Here is a 24906-nt window from a genome sequence, read left to right on the forward strand (position 1 = left end):
ACAAGTTTAGTGGTCCAATTTATGCACAGGTTGACCTGACTCCAAGATCTGCACTTTGTTTTGGCATGTCCCTTCCTGTAAGTGACAAGCTGCACGAGGAAGACCCTCCATCTCCTTCCAAGTCGTAGGTGTTCTGTAAGACGCATTTCATTTCCGTTTACACTTACTGAGGACTTACTACGTGCCAGGCTTTCATCGTGAAGCTTCCCTGAGCCGCGTGTGCAGGTTAAGTCACACATCATTCCTAATCAGATGTTTTAGGATTCTAGGACATGTTGGTACTCATCATTTTTCTACAGACCATTGGTTTCGAATTACGATCATCAATAGAAGCCTTTCACCCCATTCCTAAGGTGACAGACATTTGTTTCATCCTGACATGAAGCACCATGGAAATTACAATATTAAAAATAAGATTGACCTAAAATAATTGAGTTCTCTCCTTTTAGGTTATAGGATGGTTAAGGGGAGCTTAATTGGTTTGAATTTTACATGATTCTTTTAAAACTTTATTGCATTTATTTGTGCTGGGAACGTACCACAGCATGAGTTTGAAAATCAGAAGATAACTTTCAGAAGCCAGTACTCACCTTCAACTGTATAGGTCTCAGGGATTAAACTCAAGTCCTCAGGCTTGGTGACAAGTGCCTTTATCCTGAGCTCATCCTGATAGCACTTAAATTTTTTTCAAAGCCACTGGCCAGACTCACAAAGGTTGATATTCGAGAATATGCAACAGCATGCAGTTGGATCTACATGCCTTCTCTGGTTTCGTATGTAGTAGCAACCCGAATGGTGGACGGCATCCAGGGGGTGGGTCTTCACCCAACCCGATTGGGTTCTTCCGGAGCTATTCATAAAACTCAAATCATCCCTAGACAAAGAGCTTTTAGGGAATGGTTTTCCACACAGGGTACAATCAATAAAGCAAAGGCAACAAAAAGCCATAGATCTCCATTGGAGAAGCATGACTTTAGGGTCTCAAAGCATTTAGCAAGTCCATGGTAAGCACTGATTCTGCAGAAGGTGCATTGGGAAAAGCAAAGGTTAATAACATTATCTTTCTGATTAATAATGAATATGGCCAAGCCCCTGCCAGACTGTTTTTCAATACAATGGCCATGATGAATTAGCAGCTACTGAAATCAATTTGGTGGGTCAGGAACAACATTATTTTTAATTAAGTAGAATACAATAGAAGAGAATAGAAAAGAAGTTTATGGGAGCGTAAGGTTAAGTTTTTCTTCCTTCTTTCGGGTGTGTGTGTGAGGGGGCACTGGGTTCCCAAAGTAAGACGCCTGTTGCGAAGAGTAGTCAAAGACTTTGAAGGGAGAAAAGGAAGAAAACAAAAGCAAGTTTACATCCTGCTGAGAAAAGAATGCTAATTAATAGCGAGTCTTTTGTATAAATTTAGTGGAGAGAGGAAAGATGGGGGTAGGGTGCAGCAGATCACCCCACCCATTCCAGTGCCTTTCCTTGCTCAGCTCCCGCAACTGCACACCTTGCTGGCTTCTCTTCTTGCTGCTTCTCCGTTCCTTCCTCCAAAGATGGAAGGAAAGCTGAGTTTATCACAGCTTTTGGGCTGCTTCTCTTTGCTACTAACACTCACTCCTCATAGGCATCATCCACTCTCAGATGTGAACAGCCCACTTGGATTTTTCCAGCCCAGATTGCTGGCCTACCATATTTATATGCCCAGATCCCATCTCTTCTTGGATGTCTCCCAGGCATCTCAATGTCGGCACACGCCAATCACGCACCTCTGCTTTACATACGTGTGTATCCACTGTGCATGGGGCTGTGTTTCCTGAAGAAAGTTTTTCTCAAGTGTATGATGTACCTTGACCATAGATACCTCCATGCTCTTGCCTCCTTTCTCCAACGGCTTCCCACCGGTCTATTCCCCTTATGGTATTCCTCTTTTGTATGATAGAAAGTATAGAACCCACAAATGAGAGAAAACATGAAATATTATTCTTTCTGAATCTTGCTGTTTTACCTGATAGGATGGTCTTGACTAGGTCTGTATTTCCACTCTTCTTCATGGCTGAATAACTCCATTGTGTAAGTGTACTACTTTCTTTGCGTCCATTCATGTGGCAGATACCTAGGCTGATGCTGTAACTCGGTAACTGTGAGTAGCACCACGGTGAGCATGACTGTTCAGCTGTCCCTGCAGAGTGTGTGTGTGTGTGTGTGTGTGTGTGTGTGTGTGTGTGACTTAGAGTCTAGACTGAACCTTCCACTACTAATCTCCTTTCGGGCCTCTTCATTTCAGCCAATAGTAATTCAGTCTTTCTAGTCGATCAAGACATAAGCCGTGGGGTCAGCCTTGCCTCCTTCCTCCCGGTCTGTACACCCAAATCACCATTAAGAAATCCATCCTCGCCTCTCTCCACCGCAGCCTCCTGACCCTTCCCCTGGAGTCTTACATGAACTTCCTCTCTGATTCTGCTCTTGTTTCCCTTTAGTCATTCCCAAATGGACAACTCAAGAGTCTTTTAAACTAGAAAGTTTATTCAGTCTCTATTCAAAACCTCAGCCACAGCCTTTACAACAGCCTGATAAAATGCCGGTAAAAAATAGCTATTTAGCAGACCATCTGTGCACATACCTGTTATAGATATCTTGCCGCCTGAAGGAAGTGTAATAAAATAGAACAGAGTTCAGATCCTCAAGCGATACCGTCACTGTGTGATAATTTTTGTATCACCTACGTGCATAAAGACACCAAAATGTGGTGTCTTTTGGATAAGAACTAAGAACTAGCTCCGTGTGGTTTCGTGGTGTTTCAGTGATAGAGAATGAATAGACTCGGGCAGGGAACGCCCCAAGTGGTCCGTTTAAATGCAAGGTACTCTACCATGGAAAAAGTAAATAAAAGCATCAGGGTAACAGTCATAGTAATTAATGGATGGCGACGAAACGTAAGGAGGCACATCTTCGTAAATACGTTAAATCTTCCTTTGCTTGCCTGTAATGCCAGGAAGTTAAGTCAATGGTTGATAAGTATAATTAGTCTCAGGCTCATTTAAGAAACAGTATTTTGAAATTAATAATAATTTCTTTAAGGGAAAAAAATATTTTCCGAAATTAGTTTCAGAATTTACGTTTAACTGTTGGTGCATGAGGCAACTGACTGAATGTTTTATGGACTAAACTTGTACCATTTTAACAAGATCATCAGACTTTCTGTTCTAAGAGAAAACATCTATATTCATAAGCATTTTAAAATAACTGTACTATTTGCTCATCCCATGTTTATCAGGCTTCATGTTCTAAAGAAGCAGAGTCACCACCCTACAAATTAGACATATAGGGAGAGAGAGCCCTGACAGCTGATGGGCTGGCTGGGTGACTTGTGAGGTTTTAGCAAGCAGCACAGTTTGGTTTCAGTGAATGACACGTCTGTGTCTGGTTTTCTACAGAACCCCAGCAGGAAGACTACTGACCCAGCTCCATCCCTGCCTCTGAATACCCAGTCAGGAATTGTAGCTTTCCTCAGATAACTCCACTTTAGGATGAGAATTTATACTTAAGACCCACACATAATGTGGTGGACAGATACAGCCCACCCCATCACTGTAGCAATGATGGGAAAAACGCAGTTCTCAGTTAGGCCATTCTGAGCCAATGACTATGCCTTTCAATGTGCCCAAAAGCAAACAGCTTCAAGAAAACTACTAAGGGTTCCAAATTATCATCTTACATAGCGTGTGGAAACAAGTTTATTGCCACAGACAAACCCTGAGGCTGTCGTCCATTTCAAACCCTTTAAAAATGTCGTGGATTTTCCCTGCGTTTCGCTAACTCTTACAGCCAATTATAACTGCTGGGTGGGGTGCATTCTCTCTCTGTGTTACTTCAAGATCTTTAGGTTCTTCCAAGCATCTAATAGTCATTAGTTGTTAAGTTTTTCAATTTTTTTTAACCGTTTCAGAATATGTCATGAAGATTTAATTCTTGGATCTCATGATTAATGAAGAATTGTTGAAGCAAGGGTCCAAATCTTGTTTAGGCAGGACGGTGTGGTTAAAGAGAATAGAAATCTGACTGTCGCCTGTGACATTTACTTTAAGTCCCTTGATACCGTGAAGTCTCAATGTTCTCACTTTTGCAGTGGGGTCTGACAGCCGCATAGGGTTGGCTGTGGGTTAGAGAGTGCTTGTGTATTTGTGATTGCTAAATGGCTACCTGCTTTCCTGTTGCATTCCTTAATCAAAGGGAAAGTATTTTTGCCCCACATTCCCATCAGAAGTCCCAAGATCCTTACGTATCCAGCAGGCTCAGCTCATGCACATAGCCCTGCATCAATGCAATGAAGGCAAAAAACAATGGACAAAGCAATGTGCCGATGGGCACGACCTGAACCCTGAACCTTTCCTAAAACATGTGGGTCTCAAATAAAGGGAGAAGATTCCCCAAAACAAAACCAGTGTGACGTGGCCACAAGAGCCAAGAGTCAGGGACCATTCCAGTCAAAGTACAGGGTAGACCACTCCTAAACTTTCACTCTCCAGGGCCTGGACAGGTGGCTCGGCGGTCAAGAGCACTAGGTGATCTTCCAGAGGACCTGGGTTCAGTTCCCAGCCACCCTGATGGCAGCTCACAACTGTCTGTAACTCTACAGGCACTCAGCACACAAGTGGTACACAGACATACATGCAGACAACGCACACACACTAAAATAAATAAATCTTTAAAAATATATATTCACTTTCTCTTCTAACCCTTTGTATAGCCAACTGGAAGCTGGCATCTTAGCTATTGTCTCTTGACCTTGTATCACAAAGATTCTGCCCAACAGTCCCCTTCTTTCCTTTGATAACACTTCCCAGCAGCTCCCAGAGGCGAGTACCAGTTCAAAAGGCCTTCGGGTACTCCCACAAATACAGTTTCTCCCACTAGGGGACAGGGTGTACGAAGAGTTAGCGCCCGACTCCGTGTGGACGCTTAAAAGCTATTTTCAGTCTTCTTCATCCATCCTCCCAATCTCGTGATCCAGTTAAAACCTGTAAATTTCTCTGAGGTCAGAAACTGTGTTTTATAAAATGCTTTGGGCATGTTTGCCCAGCTCCCCTGAAGACAAGCGTAAATGTTTGTAGGCGAAAATCATCTCAGAGTCACTCGGTGAACATGTCTCTATTAGGTATCGATGCTTACAAAGCTCTCTTCTTCCGGACGTGCAGAGGGGGCTTTGACAAGGGGTATAACCCCTATCTTAAGCAAGGTAGGTATTCGCGCTTGTCCTTAAAAAGGTAACCGTAAGTGGAGCAAATTCATCCGCACTCCAGCCTTCCACAGGAGTGAGGAAGGGTGGTTGCTAGGGAGATCAAATCCTTTTTGGTTAAGGACGGTCTTACGGACAGCCTAAGGATCTGCATACCATGTCATTGTAATTTTCCTATTCCTGCTCTCTTTTTTTTTTTTTTTTTTTTTTCTTCTGCTGCTTTTGCTATGAGAAGAGCAAGCTAAAAAGGCTACAGGGACACTTAAGCCAAGTCGTATTTGTCAAGGCGAAAGCTGTGTGGAGCAGGAAAGCAGTTCTTCCCGCTACAAAGAAGATGCGAAGGAGCCGAGTGAGTAGGGAATCTGAGAGCCACTGAAAGTGCTTAGAAGGCCGGTTCACAGCAGCCATCTCTGCAGGCAGCTGTGCGCAGGAGCTGGTCTCCACAGCCACGCCCTCCTACCGGTGCTAAAGCATGCTGGGATGCTTGGAGGCCTCCAAAGTCACTGTTGACCAATGTGACTGTCCTGAAAGTCTTCCGGGCCCGCCCCTGACCACACTCCTCTTCACACTCACACAACTGAGTGGTTTTTTCCCCCTAAGCCATAATGCAGAGAACACTGGCTGCAGAGTCACAGAGCAGATGCCAAGAGGCCATCTTACCCCCTCCATATTTTAAGTACTTACTCTCTTTTACCGGTGTTAGAAAATTAGCGACAAGATAATATTTGTGATTATCTTTAATAGTTATATTTCATTTTTAAGTGCAGTAAAATGGGGCATGCACTCCATTCTCTCTCTCTCTCTCTCTTTTTTTTTTTCTTTTTCCTCTTTGTAGTTTGTTCATCACTTGATCATGATAGGTTGATCAGAGGCTGGATGATGCTGTTAAAAGCTTCGGTGGCAGACAGCAAGCAAACCTCTCGTCCGTCAAAATGACCTTCCAAGGTCATTTCGCCTCTTGAGTCTTGGCTTTTTGAGAGCAGGACAGAGACGGCAATGCCTGTTTTACAGGATTGCTGGATGACGCTGCTGTCCCCCACCCCGCCCCCATCCTGGGAAATTATTCCATAATTGTTAGATTTTTCTGTACCTAGCAAATTCCCCCGCCTCTGCTTTCATAAATGCAAAGCTCTTGTCCTGCAATCGGTCTTTGTCCGTAAGGCTCAGAAGGGTTACTTCCGTTGCCCCCCCCCAACCTCAGCCAAGGCCCAAGTACCACCATTTACCTGATCGCCGTCACTGAAATGTCCTGTTCTTTGGAAAACGTCAACAGTGCTCAGTTGTCACCTTGCAAGCGTAAGCCTACCAATGGCACCACTCTGACCCCCTCGTCCCCCTGTTTTGTTCTCTGTAGTCTGTCTGCCCAGCCAAATTCCTCCCATTTCCCCAGCCTCTTCGGCCCCGGTGACATAGAACTCTGCCTTATGTGCCCACAACTGTGGATTTTCAGGACATACTCCGCTCCAGCTGCCCGGGCTTTCTAAGTGTCTTCGTTCCTTTTGTGGCTCTCAGATTTCCCCAAATCTCACACATTCTCATCACTCCAAACCTCACCATCCAACCCCCATCCTGAGATGCTACACTCTCAAGGATGTGCACATGGCTCCATCTCTCAGCCATCGGACCATCGTGGGCACTGAATGTCTAACTTGTCCTAGCTGCAGCTACATCTCAGGACCTGTAGCCAGCTGAAGCAGTCTCCAGCTCTTATGCTTTGCCAGGGCCTTTTATAGACAAGCCTTCCTACATCACAAATAGCGGTCCTTGCCATTTTTATCCAAAGTCACATCAACTATGGTCTGTGTACTAATTTGTCTTTCCCATAAGCTGATCTTAAATCCATGTGAAGCTGGATTTTTTTTTTAAATCTGAAGTGTATACTCTGTTGATTATCATAAAATAGCAATGGCATGTCAAAAATATTTATAAATAATGGAAGGAAAATTACTCTTGAACCCTGAAGAGGAGAACCCAGCTTGAGAATCGGGTTCTGCAGCACCAGCTACTGACCTCTCTGTGCCCTGGCCTCTTTATGTGATACAAATTATAATAGAAAGTATAAAAAAGAACACTTCCTGTCACTCAGTTTACCTATCAGAGTCACAGATACTATATGAACTTATAGGTGGCCTTCGTTTGCACAAATATCGGACAGATGAGTGCTGAGTACAGACAACTGAATGTGAACATTATTACCATCTCGTTTCTTGTTTTCATATATATTTTAAACGAGTTGCAAGCTGATGCTAAGACCCATATTTTTCACATACCCATTATTTCTGAGATGCAGCATATAATCTAGCATTCACTGGTGGTGTTCCTTTCTTTCTTGTTAGTATTAAAAAAGTGCCGTGAGGTCTGCGTGACATAAAATGAGGCATTTCACCATAGGAAAGAAAGGAGAGGCAAAGACAGGAAATTTGCTAACCAAGCAGGATAAAAGCTCAGAAAAATTCATCAAGGTTTGAGATGGAGGTAGTAACCTCGACTCACGACCTCCCAAGGTTCCATAGGAGGAATATTTTAAAGGATCCCTTCTTTGATCTCCCAGGACCAGCATGATGCCCTTTTAACTCCATCTGGGGAAACCTAAGGGAGAGAAATTAAAAGCATCAAAACACAGTCCATTTCCAAAGGGCCTAGAGGAAGATAAATACCTTTTGGTTCCCATGGCCAATTTAGGGGTACTGTGTCCTTACCTTAGAAGAAGAGCTTGTATTTTTGCATATGGTTGTGAACGTAGTCTGCCACATGTATGTCCTCATACTGGAATGTACTGGAATATCTAACATGCAGAAGGATATCATCCTGAAAGGCTGTCACTTTGTCATCCCCAAGATATTTGTGGCTGGCCACACTTTTTTTTAAAAAAAAAAATGTATCTGTTTCCAACCTTTATGCTCACATTTTTAAGTTCAAGCTCAAGTTCACGAAGTCCGCAGATAGCTGTTCCCATTTTACAGATGAAAAGACTGAATCGAAAGATGTGATTGCACACATAGTCGCACACTTAGTACGTAAAAGCTCGTGTTGACAATCACGTCCGTGCAGACACTCTATGAACTGCGGCACTGCTCTGGGCCCTGGAAATAGATAAACAGTAAGATCCTCGCATTTGTGTGTTTAGTCTGCCCTTCTCAATCTTGGTGACTCTGAGCAGTTGTGAGTTCCCTGACCCCACATTCCCGTCTGCACGGCCCTTATATGTATCAAGCACACAGGTCTTGGGACAAATGTTCTTTTAAGAAATCTTAAAAAAAAAAAAAAATGGGTCCGCCTGGGATCTTTGTGCCATAAGGCTTCTAAACCCAAAGAGCCCTTATGCAGGGTCATTGGGAAGCCAGGAAAGCCATCCACCTGAACAGGAAAAACACCTTTGGGATACCTCCTGTCGGGGAACTGTCGCTCAGAACCGCTGGTGCAGACAGTCCATTCTGAATTTGTATTCCTGTTTAGCATATTCAATTGTATGTGTGTCTTCAGTCTCAAAGAATGGGACTCACAGGTCCTGACCCCTTTGCCACTGTGGGCTGGACAGTTTCTCTCAGCACCACACATTTTGCCCCTGTAACTCAAAACCAGGTGTGGACAAGATACAGTCACCGGCCACGACTGTTCCAGTAAAGCTTTCTGTATAAAAGCACAGAGTGAGCCCCGCTGAGTCCCCGAGCTACAGCTCACAGACCCCTAAGTAAATAGACCAGATTTACAGTTTTCACAAAAGAAACTCATTTAGGCTGTGGTGGTTTAAAAGAGGACTTTGGGAGCTGAGTTCATCTCTGGAGGGAAATTTGAGATGTACTCATAAGATGGATATGACCTGGGCCTGCCCGCTGGCACCTCTTCGTATGGCCACCCCTCTGCTCGGTGGCCTCTGCCCAGGTTGCCTCTTTTCCCCACTTGAGTGTGGTTACTCTCATAAACTACGCAGTTTATGCTGGCTGGACCCTCGTCTTCCTAAGGCTGGCTGGCTGCTGTGGTTCTCAGACGTCAGTCCTCTCAGACAAGACAGAAGCAAGTGAAGGCCAGCCCCCTCCAGACACCCTGTCACGCTGTCTCATCTGCTTTCCCTACAGCGTTTCTCAAATTATCTTGTTCGTTTATTTCCCTGCTCATCTGTCTCAGTCTCTTCCAGCTGCCTGTAAGTCTGAATCGAGTGCTGCCGGCAGATAAACAATTACGGCTGCTTGGGGCAGTGAGAGAGTAAGAGCGGGAGGCAGGAAGGCTTAGGAAATGAAAGCGTGTCCCATTAGGTGGCCAGCTTCCCTCTCTGGACCCATTTCTGTGGCTGAATAGACTGCACTACTGTTTAGTGCCTGAGACGTCGTCGTCGCAGTAAAGGACGTGGCCACACCCTGGGTGACAGCATCTGATTACAGTCACTGACTGGTTGGTAGTGAGTCCTTCAGCTTCCCAATGACGATGCGTGGCTTCAGTTGTAGACTGTAGATAGGAAACACTCACAGCTCCTCCTCCTTTTTTGACAAGGTGGCACATGCCTGTACTCACGGCTCCGAGAAGGAAGGCTAAGGCAGGACGACTGTGAGTTCGGGGATAGCCTGGGATACATAGCAAGTTTCAGGCTAGCCTAAGCTAAATCATCAGACCCTGGCTCAAAAATCATCTAAAAAAAAAAAAACAAAAACAAAAACAAACAAACAAAAAAGGCAGTGGTAATCCCAGCAGTCAGGAGGCAGAGGCAGGTGGATCTCTGTAAATTCAAGGCCAGCCTGATCTACAAAGCAAGCTTCAGGACAGCCAGAACTGTTACCCAGAGAAGCCCTGTCTCACAATGAATGAATGAATTAATGAATGAATAAATCACGATAAATAAATAATAAATAGATAAATAAAGCTCTCTATTAGAGTGTCAGTGCTTAAACACAAGCATTAAAAAAGCAAATGACCTCTCCTTGTGACCTATTACTATTTTCAAACCTAACCTGTCAGTTACTTCCTTAGTTGGGTGCAGCTGCCTCCTGGGATGGCCCAGACATGCGTGACCACCTGATGTCCCACCATCTCCAATGTCCAGGCTCTTGTCCTTCCGCTCCTTTTAAACTAGACGGCCACCATCAGTCACAGCATGACCGTCTCTTTAGATCTCCCTGTACCTTTCCCTCTGCCATCAGGTGTAAGGGGCAGTTAGGGGGGCTCCTTGATGTAAGCAGTAAGAAACAAAACAGCAGGTCAACCAGGGAGAGGAGAGCGACGGCGAAGGCGAGCAGGGAATCTCCCGGGAGCCCTGCCACCCTGGCGGCGTGAACGCTGTTGGCAGTGCTAGGCTGTACTCACAGAAGTGGATTGGAACACAGTGTGAACAGATCTGAAAGCCTGTCTAAACCACACACGTGTCAGTCAGCACCGGGAGGCATGCTCCCTGTGTTCCACACTTACCACCAAAATCTAAAGCAATAGCTACTCCTAGCCGGAGTTTCTGGGAAAGTAAGTGGAGACGCAGATTCACGCCTGCCTGAAAGTCTGTAGATGTGCATAGAACTGTGCCTTTTGGGGGTAGGGGTTGGGGGGATTAAAAAACTCAGCCTAGTGATGAAAACTGGAAATCCAGGCTAGTACAGCAACCTTTGACAAGGTCAAAATAGTAGCTGCCACCTCATAACTATCTTTTCGTACTGACCAAAGACAGGTAACATTTCACTCTTTATGGAACAGTATGCTTCCCTGAGATGTTCCTCTTTGGTTTTTAATTGTTTAGACACACACACACACACACACACACACACACACACACTCATGCTTAATTACAGCAATTTTGCTCATCCTAACAGTTTAGCAATGGAATTTTTCTTCTCCAGGGTCTGTGTTTTCTACATCTACATATTTCTGGAACTAACTTCTTTGTTATTTTATATGAAATCTTGCTGTATGCTTCCTTTAAGTGGATGAATAATATATTAATATTTATGCTCCACTCCGGTGGAGAGCCACGTCGGTACAATTCTTTTACCACTATCATTTGAAAAGAATGATTAATTGAAAGGCATACAGATTGAACACTTCTCAGCCCGTTCCCCTAGCAACGATTGCAGACTATTTTTTTACTGGAGCCCAGGTTTCTTCTGCCTTGAGCTAAGTTTGCAAAGCACCTGAACAGAAATTGGCATATTAGCTAATCAGTTTGTCATTCATCTCTAATGTATTCCAGAAAGTAACGCTTATGAACCTCACATGGGTGTTGAGAAGTGGCATGTGGCGGGGCCATCAGTGACCCTGGCTTGTTGTTAATTTTTAGGATGCAATTGCTAAGCTGATGACGAGATCATCTGAACGTGATCATAGCTATGCAATGAGTCACTTGCCAACTGAAGGGAAACAAGATTGTTCTCATCACTTATAATTCTCTGAGAAAGCCTTGTTGCTGTGGTGATCCTGGGGCTCTTTAGCTCAGGAAAATGGAAAGTCTACGTGGCTACTGGCATGGTTAGTGAATGACAGATGCATGGTATGTGATGAATTATGATTGTGTCGAGGACCATAATTACACAGTTCAACAGGTGCAGCAAACACAGCCCAGAAGGAAAATCCCCATCAAATACTGGCCAGTAGTAAGGCCCAGGCACTGGCCTGTTGAGACTCTGCCCTTCACACCTGTAGCATGACCTAGCTCCAAGGACTGAGTCCCCTCTGTTGTAAAGCGAGGGGAAAACACTATCACCCATTTAGCATGTGGCTCAAAGTTACTGACACAGCAGATTCCAGACAGCATCTGCACACCATGAGCTCTGCATAAGAAATTGGAAGTGGTGACTTGGACGTGCCTGCTACTTACTTCGTCACAGGAAAGATCACAGAATCGACACTGGCATTTACCTCAAAGAATCCCCCATGGTGCCTAGCTTTTACAGTACCAAAACTGTTCAGGCTGCTTGGGGGAAAAAGACATCGATGATCTTACTACCTAGCTGTGTATGAATGTAATGGCAAGCCTACCCAGACAAATCCACCAGTGCAATGGTGGCATGCGTATTGTAGAGGTAACCAACATCCTTCTCCTTGGATTTGAGGCTTGCTCCAAAGGAAATAACTCATTCTTTTTACTGTAAACATGGCAAGAGCCCATTGCGGAGGAGTTCACAGACCCTAGGAGTGAACCTACTACTATTGTTTTGCTTAGTGGACATAGTAGCAAACTGTCTCCCAAAAAGTTATCTCCTTTTCCTTTTATTGAAAGTAGAACCTTTTCTCTTACAATATATACTGGTTGCAGTTTACCCTCGTGTGGTGATACATTTGTTTATGATCTAATAAAGCTTGCCTGGAGATCAGAATCTAAAGCTAGCCACAGCCATAGAGGCCAGGCAGTGGTGGCACACACCTTTAATCCTAGGACTCAGGAAACAGAGGCAGATGGATCTCTATGAGTTCAAGGCCACCCAGAGCTATGTGACAGTGAATCAGTCCAAAAGAGAAACAGAGCTCATACCTTTGATCCCAGCACTAGAAAGGTGTATAAGAAGAAGCTCGGGGGGACTCATGGGGCATTCATTATTGAGTCTTAAGCACTTAGTCTCCAGCCACATTGATGACAGGATCTCCCCAGCCCTGGTAGAGGTACGAGCTACTGGCTTGGCTGCTTTGCTTTTCTTCTCTTCATCTTCAACCCCGATATCTGTCTCTGGGCTTTTATTATTCATGCTATACCCTCTTGCTACTCCTCCCGGCCCCAACCCTGTCCCCTCCCATACAGATCCACTCCCTTTCTGTATAGCATTAAAAAAAAGAGCAGGCTTCTAAGAGCTAACCACCAAACGTAACAAAGTAAAACATAAGATTAAGTAAAAGCATCACACTGAAGTTGAACAGGGCAAATCGGCAGAAGGAAAAGAGCCCCAAGAGCAGGTGCAAGAATCTGAGACTCACTCATTCACACACTAAGGGGTCCCATAAAAATATTCAGCTGAAAGCTACAATATGTAGAGGACCTGTGTAGGCCCTGCGTTTGCCGCTTCAGTCTCTGTAGTCCGTATGAACTTTGCTGGGTTAATGATTTAGGGGCCTTGTTCTCCTGGAGTCCTCCTCCTCTCTGACTCTTTAACACACTCTCCACCTCCGCTTCTGCAGGGTCCAACTCGCACCCCTCACTTGGGAAGATTCATTTTGCATTAGATGACAGTTAATGCAGAGACTCACAGATGGTCAAAGTGCAGAGAATAAGGGAGTGACTGGAGAGTCCTCCACCTTATATGGTACCTTTGTATTGTACCCCTTCCTCATGGCTCAGGGAACAACCAGAAGGCTTTGGGGAAGACTGCTAAGAAATAAGAATGTCTTAAGGACATGACAAAGCTGTAGACCCATGGCAGCTCTGGATACCTGCCCAAGATCAAGCCGGTCAGCTTCCAGCATGGATGAGGGGAGACGACTCACAAAGCTCCACCCCTGGATGAGGGGCTATTAGCAGTTGATGGCATTTTGATTTCACAGAGAAGCCCATGATTTAAGGAGAAGAACAGTGCTTCTGGTAGTGAATGTGTAATTTCACTTTCTACAGTGGATAATGTTTAGAAATCTATGTCCAAGGTAGATAACAGTCATCATGGGCAATTTTCTTAACAATTTGAAGTTTCAAATTCACAGACTATTTCTCATAATAATAAAAAAAAAGTTCTGATTTTTGAAGTATGACTGGAACACCCTTACGTTTTCCAGATTTTATTTCAGATACAGTCAGCACGTTACTCTTTTTTTCTTTAATGTTTTATACAATGTGTTTTGATCAGGTTTCCCCTCCTCCAACTCCTCCCAGATCCTCCATGCATGCCCAATTTTAACACTCTCTATCTATCTCTATCTCTGTGTGTGTGTCTGTCTGTCTGTCTGCTTGCTGTCTCTCTCTCTGTCTTTCTCTTTCTCTCTCTCTCTGTCTGTGTGTCTGTCTCTGTCTCTCTGTCTCCCTCTTTCTCTCTCTCTTCTTCCTCTCTCTAAAAACCAGCATACAAAGAATAATATCAAAACAAGCAAACAGCAACCACAATAAAGTAAGATAAAAATTGCCAAAACAAATGTAACAAAAAAAAAAAGAAAAAAAAAAGCCTTAGCCAGCTGCTCCTGGACAAGGGGACTGCCTGGAGTGAGACAACTTGAGCAATTTTCAGTCCCAAGGTGTTCCTTATGTCCATTGTCCAGTGCCTTCAGCTCTCTGAGCTCCAGCTTTTCGTAGGAAAATTATGAAAAGAAAATAAAAACACAGAGTTACACTGATAAAATAAGTTACTGGGAGCAAATTGCTTAGCATACTTAAACTGTGTCACTTTCCATGACCAGAAACTACTTAGCATCTAAATATCAAGTCCCGGTATGCGTGGAGCTAATGTCTTATCATGGATACGTTGGTGCCCACCTTTAATCTCAGATACAAGAGGTTGAGTGGACTGAGAGTCCCAAGCCAGCTTGGGCTACACAGAGAGTTACAGCCTGCCCATGAGACCCTCACACACACACACATACATATACATATATGTGTGTATGTGTATGTATGCAAATGCATACATATTCATTTTACCTTACCATTGCAAACCTGGCCAAAGCTCTTCCATTTTCATTACTGACAGGGCCATGCTTCTAGCATCTCTTAGTGCATATCCCATTATGGCGCTGCATCTTCAACTTACAAGCATGTTAATTTAGAGGTAGTCCCATGTTCATGTATCTGCTCGTCCCCTTTGTAAAGCATGTCAGTGGTAAAGCCCTGGATTGTCTCTTGATTAAGCCCCATGCAGGGCACCATGCATGGTGGGCTCTTTTTACTTCTTGAAGGATAAAGCCCGTGGTCATTATGTGTTTTCTTTCGCCAATGGAGGCTGAATAGGGACTGGGTCGAACTTTGCGTAGAAGGTAAAGGGACTTGAAAGTGGTGTCATAATGCAACAAATGTAAAACAAAGTATGTAATGCCCTGCTAGGCTTAACGGAGAAGGAAACCGTGGGAAAGCGATGCACTGACGGCATCGTCTGTGTGGACTCCACAGGGAGGAGTGTAGAACAGGATCCAGCAAAGCTGGAGTTACTGACTCTAACTCTGCCGCGTCTTAGCGCAAGCAGGGTGCAACGGGGAGATGGTTTCAGCAAGTACAGTGCTGGAGAGCCAGCAAGTGCGAATACTGACATAAGGCAATTGGCCGTTACGAAAACGCCATGGCTGAGACCAGGTATAAACTAGTAAGAGCTCAGGAAGAATGGGTGAGTGGAAAGTAAATGCAGCCGAAACAGAGCAGTGGTCAAGAAGGGAAGAGCGCAGACATGGGATGGGGGTAGGTGTGAAGTCAGAGAAGCCAGGATGAATGGGAGGGGTCGGGAGGGGGGCGGGGCGGGGATATCCCCGACTCCCCGGTGCTGATGGAGGACCGTAGGTGAGAAGTTCAAGTCAAAGGACTTTCCTCCCTATCACATTCTTCCACCTGGGCTACTTGTAACTGTGAGAAAGTTGAGAAGTGTTAAGTTACCAGAGCCAGAGGGCCCCACTTTCCAGATGCTCTGTGATTGACTACAATTGCAACGTGAGTGCGCATGTGTTAAAAATAAGTTTCAAAAACGGTAACAGTAAAGCTTTAATATCAAAAAAAAAAAAAAATGAACGTCTAAGGGTTAGATAATTTATCTCTATGCCAGAGTCATACAAAAAAATAAATAAATAAATAAATAAATAAATAAATAAAATAAAAAAATAAAGGGACAAGGAAAAGAAAAACTTTTAAAAGTTCGATCTTATTGAAAGTGAACTATGATCCGTCTCTTTTATGTCCGACTAGGTTCCCCAAGATGAATGGACAGGGTACACGCCTCGCGGGAAAGATGATGAGATTCCATGCCGAAGGATGCGAAGTGGCAGCTACATCAAGGCCATGGGGGACGAGGACAGCGGGGACTCAGACACGAGTCCCAAGCCTTCCCCCAAAGTGGCCGCAAGGAGAGAAAGCTATCTCAAGGCTACACAACCCTCCCTCACAGAGCTCACCACACTCAAGTGAGTAACTCTACCTCCTCTGTCTGTTGATTATGACCTTGGATTTGACTTGTAAATACCACGTTCATCAAAGGCAGGGGAACACAGATGGATCTTAACGCTCAAAGGCAGTCAGAATGGTTTTTTTTTTTGGGGGGGGAGGGCGGATGAGACTTCTGGTCAATGAGCAGGCCCCACATACCCCAGCTTTGGAACTTGTTTTTTGTTTTTGTTTTCAGTTACTCGGCTACTAAATATAAAAGGGAAGTCTTCTTTGGGAGACTTGGATTTTCAGAAAATTGTGAAATGTGGTGGAGCTGTTTGTGTCAGAGAAGTTTATAAAATGAGATCATGCCGGGAAGTTGGGTAGTGCGTGACGGTTCTTGATAGGCATGTGTGAGTTTGGACTCCGTACATATTACAGTTTGTAAGGCCTTAGAAGTGTTGTTTGTTTATTTGGGAAAAAAATGTGAGTATGAGCACTTAATTTGTGCTATTTGGAGAAGATCAATTTTGCAAAGGAAACAACTAAAATTTACTTTTTTTTTTTTTTTTTATTTTTGAGATAGTTCACACCATGCTGCCCTTGCTGGCCTGGTGCTCACTGGCAGTCCAGGCTGGCCTTGAACTCAACAGAGATCTGCCTGCCTCTGCCTCCTGGATGCTGAGATTAAAAGTGTTGCCCAAGTGATTATTTCAAACAGGCCTGATTTTTAATATTGTTTAAAGAAAGTAAGTCAGAGCCTTGGAAAATAGATTTAGTTGGACCTAAAAGATACATTGCAGGTAATTAGTGCTTTTAAAGTGCCCTGTTTGTAAAAAAAAAAAAAAAAAACGCATGTGACTAATACTGTTTATGCACTTGCATTAGGTTACAGAGTGAAATATTGAGAAACAAATAAAACAGGAAAGGACAGAGTAGCTGGGGTAAAATATAAATATAAAAGTACAAATCAGACATCGACCAAGAATATTGAAAAGCAGCTGACTGATCAATAACAGAAACTATTTAAATAATGAAGGACATAAGGAACAAGGCAGGAAAATCTACTCTTGGATCCTTTTCAAGGGACCGTACGGGGCTGCTCTGCGATCTTCCCAACTGAAGATTAGCACTGATGCATTAGCTAACTAACCCACAAAGAGAAGCTCTTCTTTCTAACTCTCCCCGGTCCCTGTTTTCCTTCACTTCGCTTTTGTGTGTTAGTCAGTCTGGGCTGTCATCACAAACTTAGCACAAACAACGCATTTACCGCTTCCTAGCACAGGAAGCCAGACGTATGGGGAAGTCAATCCTCGACGGTTCCTTCTGCGTTCTGGTCGAAGCCAGCAGCACTTGGCATCCCTTGGCTGACATCACATGACATCACGTGACGATAGCTTCATCACTCCCGGGACACCAGCCATAGCGTTTAGGGGCCTCCCTAATTAGCCTCATGTTCTTGCTGTGAGCATTCACAGATTGCAGGCGGCATATCTGTGTGGGGTCAGCCTATGAAGTGACTACAGGGCAAAGGTTGTTGTAGACATTGAAAAAGGGAAACAAGTCTCTGTTGAACTTTGGCACACCTGCAAGAGACAAAAAAGTAAATACATAAATAGTGAGCTGGTTTCGTAATATATATATAAATCCTTAATCTCTACGCCGGGCACGCCTTTAATCCCAGCACTTGGGAGGCAGAGGCAGGCAGATCACTGTGAGTTCAAGACCAGCCTGGTCTACAAGAGCTAGTTCCAGGACAACTACCAAAGCCCAAGAGAAACCCTGTCTCCAAAAAAAAAGAACTCTCTACAAGCCATAGTAATTGTCATAGTCATGGTGTCATAAGAGACACGTGAAGGCGAACAGAGGGCAGAGGGCAGAGGGCAAGAACTCACATTAGCCCTTCAAGCCTGTCTGAAATGGAGAGTGCAGACAGGCAGCCTCCAGCATCCAACCCACATCCAGCAGAGCATCCTGCCAGGTCACCTACAGGACATGCTGGACACATTAGCTAAGTGACACCTTGGGCCGTAGTTGACTGCTACCGCTCACCGCAATACACAGGCGTGAGGTGGGCAGGAAGGGGGAGGACTATGAGAATAGTGAAGAAAGTTTGGGGAGGCTGGAGACGGGCGGATGCTGAACCCGACGTTCCCAATTTTGCACTGGTAGCAACATTCCGCTGAGAGCTCTTCCCATTAACACATCCCTTGAAACTAATTCTCCTCTGCTTTCTACACACTACTCTGTCACTAATTCCTGGGCTGAATCTAGACACCCGTATTCTTTTACTCCCCCAGAAAGAGGCAGGCAGACAGTGACGAAATGTGTCCAACCTTGTGACGTTGTGACATGCTGTCATCTTAGGAACCATGTAATTGTGTAAACGGGGTTCTTAATTGGCCTAAAAAATAAAAACCCAGAGTTAGATATACAGGAAAATGCTGAGAGATCAGGGAGAAGAAGGGGCAGCCAAAGCCACCTTTTACCTCCTTAGCTTCTAGCGGACACAAGAGAGTGAGTTCTTGGTTCTTCCTGTTTATATCCTCTCTCTGTCTAGTCACCTCATTTCCTGTCTGCGAGCAGCCACCTTACTTCCTGTTCCCACACAGCCATCTCACTTCCTGTCTGTCTGCCCAGACCTCCTGACCTGTATGGTTAGCTAGTGACAAGCTCCATCCTCTGACTTTCAGACAGGCTTTATTTGCACAAGCAAGATATTACCACATCAATGAGTCACCAAAAAAATTATGGTTTAAATAAGTTTATGGTTTGGCGCTCAGGGGGTACACTCATCTGAGGCGCATGTAGTCCCTGGGCCGTGGGTCAGATCCTCCTTAGAGGATGTTGTTGACGTCAGTGAAATGCCCAAATCGAGTGTGAGTAAGTGAGGGCTATTTCTAGTCTCCAAACTGATGGAAACCAGTTTACTCACAAATTAAAATTTTAAAAAAAAATTCATTTCTCAATATAGAGTTTCAGCAAGCCATCTCTATTCCACCCCTGTTCCTCAGCAGGCCAAAGACTGTCTGAGCACTATACAGCCATGCCTTCCTCCTCCGTGTGGGCATGACACCCCCCGGAATTATTCCTGACTCTACTCATCAGCCTGTATTTCTCCCCGTCCTATTTCATGAGTCCCACATATTACCACAGTCTACGTATCACGTTTCCATCATACTTAGTCACATAGGATCATTCACTGGTGCCTAGTTTAACCACATTGAAGAAGAACACGTCAGGTGTCATGGTTTGGAATCAATCCTGTCTCGTTTCTTGATGGTGTTTTTACTGAAGTCATTAATTTTCTAGAAATTTGAAGTCATGGGCAGAAAAAAAAAAAAAAGATACCCAGATCCTGGAATTCTAGTTCCCCAAAAAAAGAAAACTATATTTATGTTCCTACTTCTTTGACATTTAAGTCATTTTTTTTTCCTCCTTCCTCCTCAACAATTCACAGCTTTAGGGATGAATCATAGACATGAACCAAGATAACTAAAATTAGCCAAGTGGAGCTAGGACAACATTTCGTTTGAGGCTTTCCACTCCCCTCTTCTTTGGGAGACAGAGAGAGCACTCCTACACTTACTTCCATTGTTTTTCTTCTTATTTTCCAAAAGCATCTGGAGAATTGTTTGTGCGTCAGCCGCTTAGTGTTAGTGATTGGGTCTTCAGCACACAACCCCTACATACAGGCAGGAGGGCTTTCTGAAGTCATGAGAAGACTTGGCAGCCGAGTCTGTCTTTGGGGTCGCAGAGCTCTGCGGTAACTCGTGTCTCAAAGCCACTCACTGTGTCTCCAACCTTCTTCCTCTCCACCCTCCTGACCCTTCCCTTCATCGCCAGCTAGCTTCTCCTTCCTTCTGTGGTGAGCTGATGGTACTTCTGAAATGACACTGTACCTAGAAAATCTTTATAATGTTTTCCAAAGAAGCTTCTGAATATTCAATAAGAAAGTTTCGGGCAAGTAAGGAAGAAGTTTGGAAGCCAGAGTCTCTTCAAAATGCATCCCTGCCGTTTAGCTCTGGAAAAGAACGTAGGTCTGATATTTGGATTCTTTATAAATCTTGTTTGTTCTCAAAGCTAGACTACGGACTGCTACGGTGGTTGGTTAAAACCAGGCCTTGAATTTGTCTCACTCAAATGTACTATAGAAGAAGTGTTCTAAAATGATACTAAGAGAGCTTCCATTTAAAATAGTCTATAAGTAGGTTGGGTTTGCTGGCACATGGCTTTAATCCCATCAGTCATGAGGCAGAGGTGGGTAGATCTCTGTGAATTCAAGGCCAGCCTGATCTGTATAGTGAGTTTCAGGCCAGCCAAGGCTATATCATGAGATCCTATCTCAAAAAAAAAAAATAATAATAATAATAATAATAATTTATGAAATACTCTACTGTTAAGTTCAAATATCCACTAATCCAAAGCAATGCTTTAAATTTTCTTCATATTTTTTTATCCCTTCATCCAAGCACTAGGTTAAAAAAATTTCCCTGGACAGAAAAATAGCTCCTAACATCACTGAGGATGGCCCATGGCTTTATTATGGGATCAGTTAGAGATCTTAGCAATTTAGACAAAGTGTCTTAACAAGTGACTTCAAGGGGCGTTTATGTCCAGTCCTATATTCCAGGTGGTCCATCCTCTTCATCTTCATTTATTTTCCAATTCCTCGCCTTTTTGGAGATAAATTAATTACTATATTCATGCTGTGATGAGATAGGCAACAAAAAGCAACTCGTGGACGGAATAGTTCATCTTAGCTCACAGTTTGAGAGGGCGAGGTCCATCCTAATCAGGAGATGTGGCCAAGCTTATAGCATCTGGAATTCTTTCCATCCGGACAGTCTATAAAGCAGAGAGCTGTTGCTGGCACCCTTTCCCTCCTTTGTTTAGAACCGGAGCTCATTCTCGAAGTGGGTGGGTCTTCCTTCCCCACCAAAAGCTCTCTGGCTGCACCTTGCAGATGCTCTTATGGGTGGGTGTGTGACTCCACATCACAGTCGAGATGAAGATGAAGATGAGCCATCATACTCGGCGGAACGCCAAGTTTCTATTTCCTTTTGGCTAATGGTTCAACATCTCAAAGAAAAGTCTCAGGCTTTTAGCATGAATGGGAACTCGAGGCTGACTCCTCCACGCCTAGGCTGTGGCAATCAGCTTTGGCAGATCTCAGCATTGATGGTTGAGCATTAGACTCCCTTATCCTGGACTCAGTGACCCCTGTTGTCTGTGGAAGTCATTGCCCATCTACATGAATGGTCTCTGAGGAACCTCTTGGCACTCATGCAGAAAAATATAAGGATAAAGCATTAAAATAAAACTGGTTATTCACCATTTAAAGACAAGGGAATATAGTGTTGGCAGGTAAAATGCCCTGAGAAAAGTCGGTGTCCAGCTTCGACTTTAAAAATAAAGGTCTATATCAAGAGCATAAGAACTTGTTTGTCTTTGTATAAGTTTCTTTTTCTTTCTAGACACACCGTGTCCCTGCCTGTTCCTCACACTCCACACGCCCCTCCTACCCACCGACTGTTGTTTCTCTTCCCAGAAAAGGAAGAGGGGGGAAGATTGGAGCATTGCTATTTTTTTAACCAAAGATATGAGCCGTGTTTAAGAAGGTAGCAATATGGGTCCTCCATCTTGGTTCTAAGTATGTGTTGTCTGTTCCCCCCCCCCAGATTCTTTCCCGTTCTTCCCCAGTGTACAATTGTGACATACACTAGCAAGCACTCTCTACAGTCAAAGGGAGGACAGAATAGCAGAGCCAGACACAACACATTGTAAATTTACATCCTCTGTGACAATAGTACTTTCTTTCCAAACCCCTTCTCACTTTCCAAAATAATAAGTGGGGAAATGCTAAAAACGGGAGCATCCTTCTTCCCCAAAGGTAAAGCATCGCTTGCTTGTAGGCAAAGATCTTTTAAACCCCTGCTGGAATGAGCTCTGACTGAACAGAGGAAGCTACTGTTGTAAGCAACTGCCTTCTGCTTCAGTCCCTGACCACCAGGCAAAGCTTCAAGACTTGGTGTTTCCCTGGGATTTGAAAGCCCACCTCCTGTTGTATATTGTGGTCTACACCCTATCTTATACCTTATTAAAGTCTTTTAAAAGTCTGCCTTAGGAGGAAACTTGCACAGATCGAATTGTCTAAAAATGAACTTGGTCTCAGCAAAAAGAGAACTGTGTGTGTGTGTGTGTGTGTGTGTGTGTGTGTGTGTGTGTGTGTGTGTGTGTTTAATGATGTGAAAAGAAGTCCAGAGTCTATTCAGAGAATTTGAATACACATATTAGAAAACAAAAAAAAAAGATATTTGCATCTTTTTAAGATTCCTTTTTTAATATATATTTTAATTATATGTATGCATGTGTGTCTGTGCGGGTCTGTGCACATGAATGCAAACGCCAGCCCAGCAGAGACCAGAAAAGGACATCAGATCCCCCTGGAACTGGAGTTAAGGTTGGTTCTAGGAGCTGAATCCGGGTCCTCAGGAAGAGCAGCAAGAAGTCCTTAAGTTCTGAACACCTCCCCAGTCCAGATATTTACATCCGCACACAGTTCTCAGTACGTGACTGAGTGCAAGAGTTTTACACACATACTTTCATTTTGGTCACCATAACTCTTTACATATGATTTAGACACTTTTACAGATGAGTAATCCAAGCCCCATGGAGACTAAATAATCTGTCCAAGGTTAACTCTCAAGTACAGTCAGAGTCAAGATTTGAGCTTAATGAAGAAAAGAATAGAGAGTTGGGTGGAATGAATAACTTACTAAAATCGCAGACTTTTAGTAAGCGTTTTTTAAGGAAGGAAAAAAATAAAGTTGAGTATGAACAGCCCAAGGAAAAGAGACACTCAAAGCAGACAGGAAGATTGAAGACTAGATTCAAGGTGGCATCAGAGGCTCAGTGAGGTGAATTCTGACCCAGGAGTAGAAGCCGAAGACATGCACTTAATGACTAGAAGGAATTTGAGAATGTTCTGTTTCAGGCTTGGCCTGGGATGAAGGAAGGAAGGACCAATTTGCCAAAGGATCAGAGGAGCAGGAGTGTTGGCTAACAGAAGGCAAGGGCAGAAGACCCACTGAGCCCTCTTCAGACAATTGCATACTGGTGTTGCATCCTTGACAGGATACACAGAGCTGTGTAAACAAACGCTTTGCTTTCTCCTTACATCCTTCGAGAAACCTCTATCCTGATGAAAAGCTTCTTCAACAGGAAGCCAAGCCAGCTATGTGGACAGCAGCCTCTGTCCTCTGTTTGGAAGAAAGCCTATATAAATATATCTTTTAACAGAGGGTAGAGCAACACCATCGATAGCCCCATATAGCAAGCAGGAGGAACTGAGCACCACTGCCCAGAGTTCAGGTTGCCTACAAGGAAGAGCCATCAAGCCAACCCTTAGAGAAGCCCTCCTGAGCAACCTTGTAAATGCTGTGTTGTGCTTCCCTGGGAGCTCTTGCTAACACTGCTTGGCATCTTTAAGAGAGTGATGAACATCTCTGTAAGATTCTTCCAGACTGAGGGGCCTAAGACGTCGCCACAGAGCCAGCCCTGCCCTCCTGCCGTGAACACCAACCCTACATTTCCAAGCTGACATTTCAAATCCCTATACACACTCATCTCGTAGGCCTTTTCTTTCTTTGGGTGGGATTGCTGCTGTACAAAATACAGTGGCAAAGCATTGTGGGTTTCACTTCTAACGTCTTTGAGCTTTATGGCTCCACCATTTCTCACTTGAATGATTCCGATGAACAAGTTTGTTCTCTGTCTGATCTAGCACTTTCCAGAGACTTTCTACGAAGCTACTGACAACTCACTGCAGAATCTCATTTTGCCTGTGCACAATAGGACGCTCTCCTTTGAGCTCTTCCCTTCTATCCCTCTGCACATTTCCCAGGCTTCAGTCATAGGGAGGCCTTGACTATTCTCGATTCTATATTTTAGGCCTGAGGCCTGTGCTAGACAAATTAAGTTAGATCAAAGCAAGTGCTTTAAAAGAGTCTTGAAACCGGAGACTTCCAACAACCAGAGGTGATTTCTTGCACACACTATACCTTCACCTGGGGTCATCAGAGAGCTGCTCATCATGGTTATCCCTGGACCAAGATTGGATACTCCATAGCAAAAATTCTCTCAAGCTCACCAAAGCAGAGCCAGAACCGAAGACTTTAACACGTGCATTTGGTAAAAGCTGATGACACAAATATTTAGCTTACTCTCTGTCCTGCAAGAAAAATATATTCATGCTCACCATCTAATGGGAAGGAAGAAAAGGTCACAGTGGGCATGGACCCACAGCAGTCCTTCTGGATAGGATGCTGCTGGGTCTCTTCTTGGGGGAGGCAGTATTCCTTGATGAAGCTGCCATTCTGGTCCCTGGGAGCAACTTCTTGTCTGTTTTCTCTTTGTCTCTGAGCCTCCTCTCTGGAAGGACATTGCTGTTGCTCTTCCTGATGATATCCATAGTCCACTGTAAGGAATATTTGTTCCCTAGGAGCCCAAGAGGTATCTCAGGATTCCTCCAGAAATAAGTCCTTTGATCTTACCCTTGTGTTTCCTTGGACAGTACCGTTCCGTCATACTGCAGGCGCCCTCCTATCTCTCGTCTCCAGTGAGTTCTGTGAACTGATTACCATACTGTCAGGATCTATGTAGGTGCAATTACTATCCGGGCTTGGACTGTTTGCCTTCCTGTGAACACACCTCCATCTTAGAGATCTCA

At 44.1% G+C, this 24906-nt stretch overlaps 1 protein-coding gene across 1 annotated transcript in view; it reads left to right on the top strand.

Moving 5' to 3' along the window:
• The window catches only part of Dlgap1 (DLG associated protein 1), a 263784-nt gene that overhangs the window by 49084 nt on the left and 189794 nt on the right, over window positions 1–24906 (top strand). Inside the window, exon 2 of the mRNA XM_051190910.1 lies at window positions 15999–16213. Coding sequence (XP_051046867.1) covers window positions 15999–16213 — 215 coding nt within the window. The remainder of the gene's footprint in view (window positions 1–15998; window positions 16214–24906) is intronic.

Source organism: Phodopus roborovskii, unplaced genomic scaffold, assembly GCF_943737965.1.
Source record: "Phodopus roborovskii unplaced genomic scaffold, PHOROB, whole genome shotgun sequence".
NCBI classification, from domain to species: domain Eukaryota; kingdom Metazoa; phylum Chordata; class Mammalia; order Rodentia; family Cricetidae; genus Phodopus; species Phodopus roborovskii.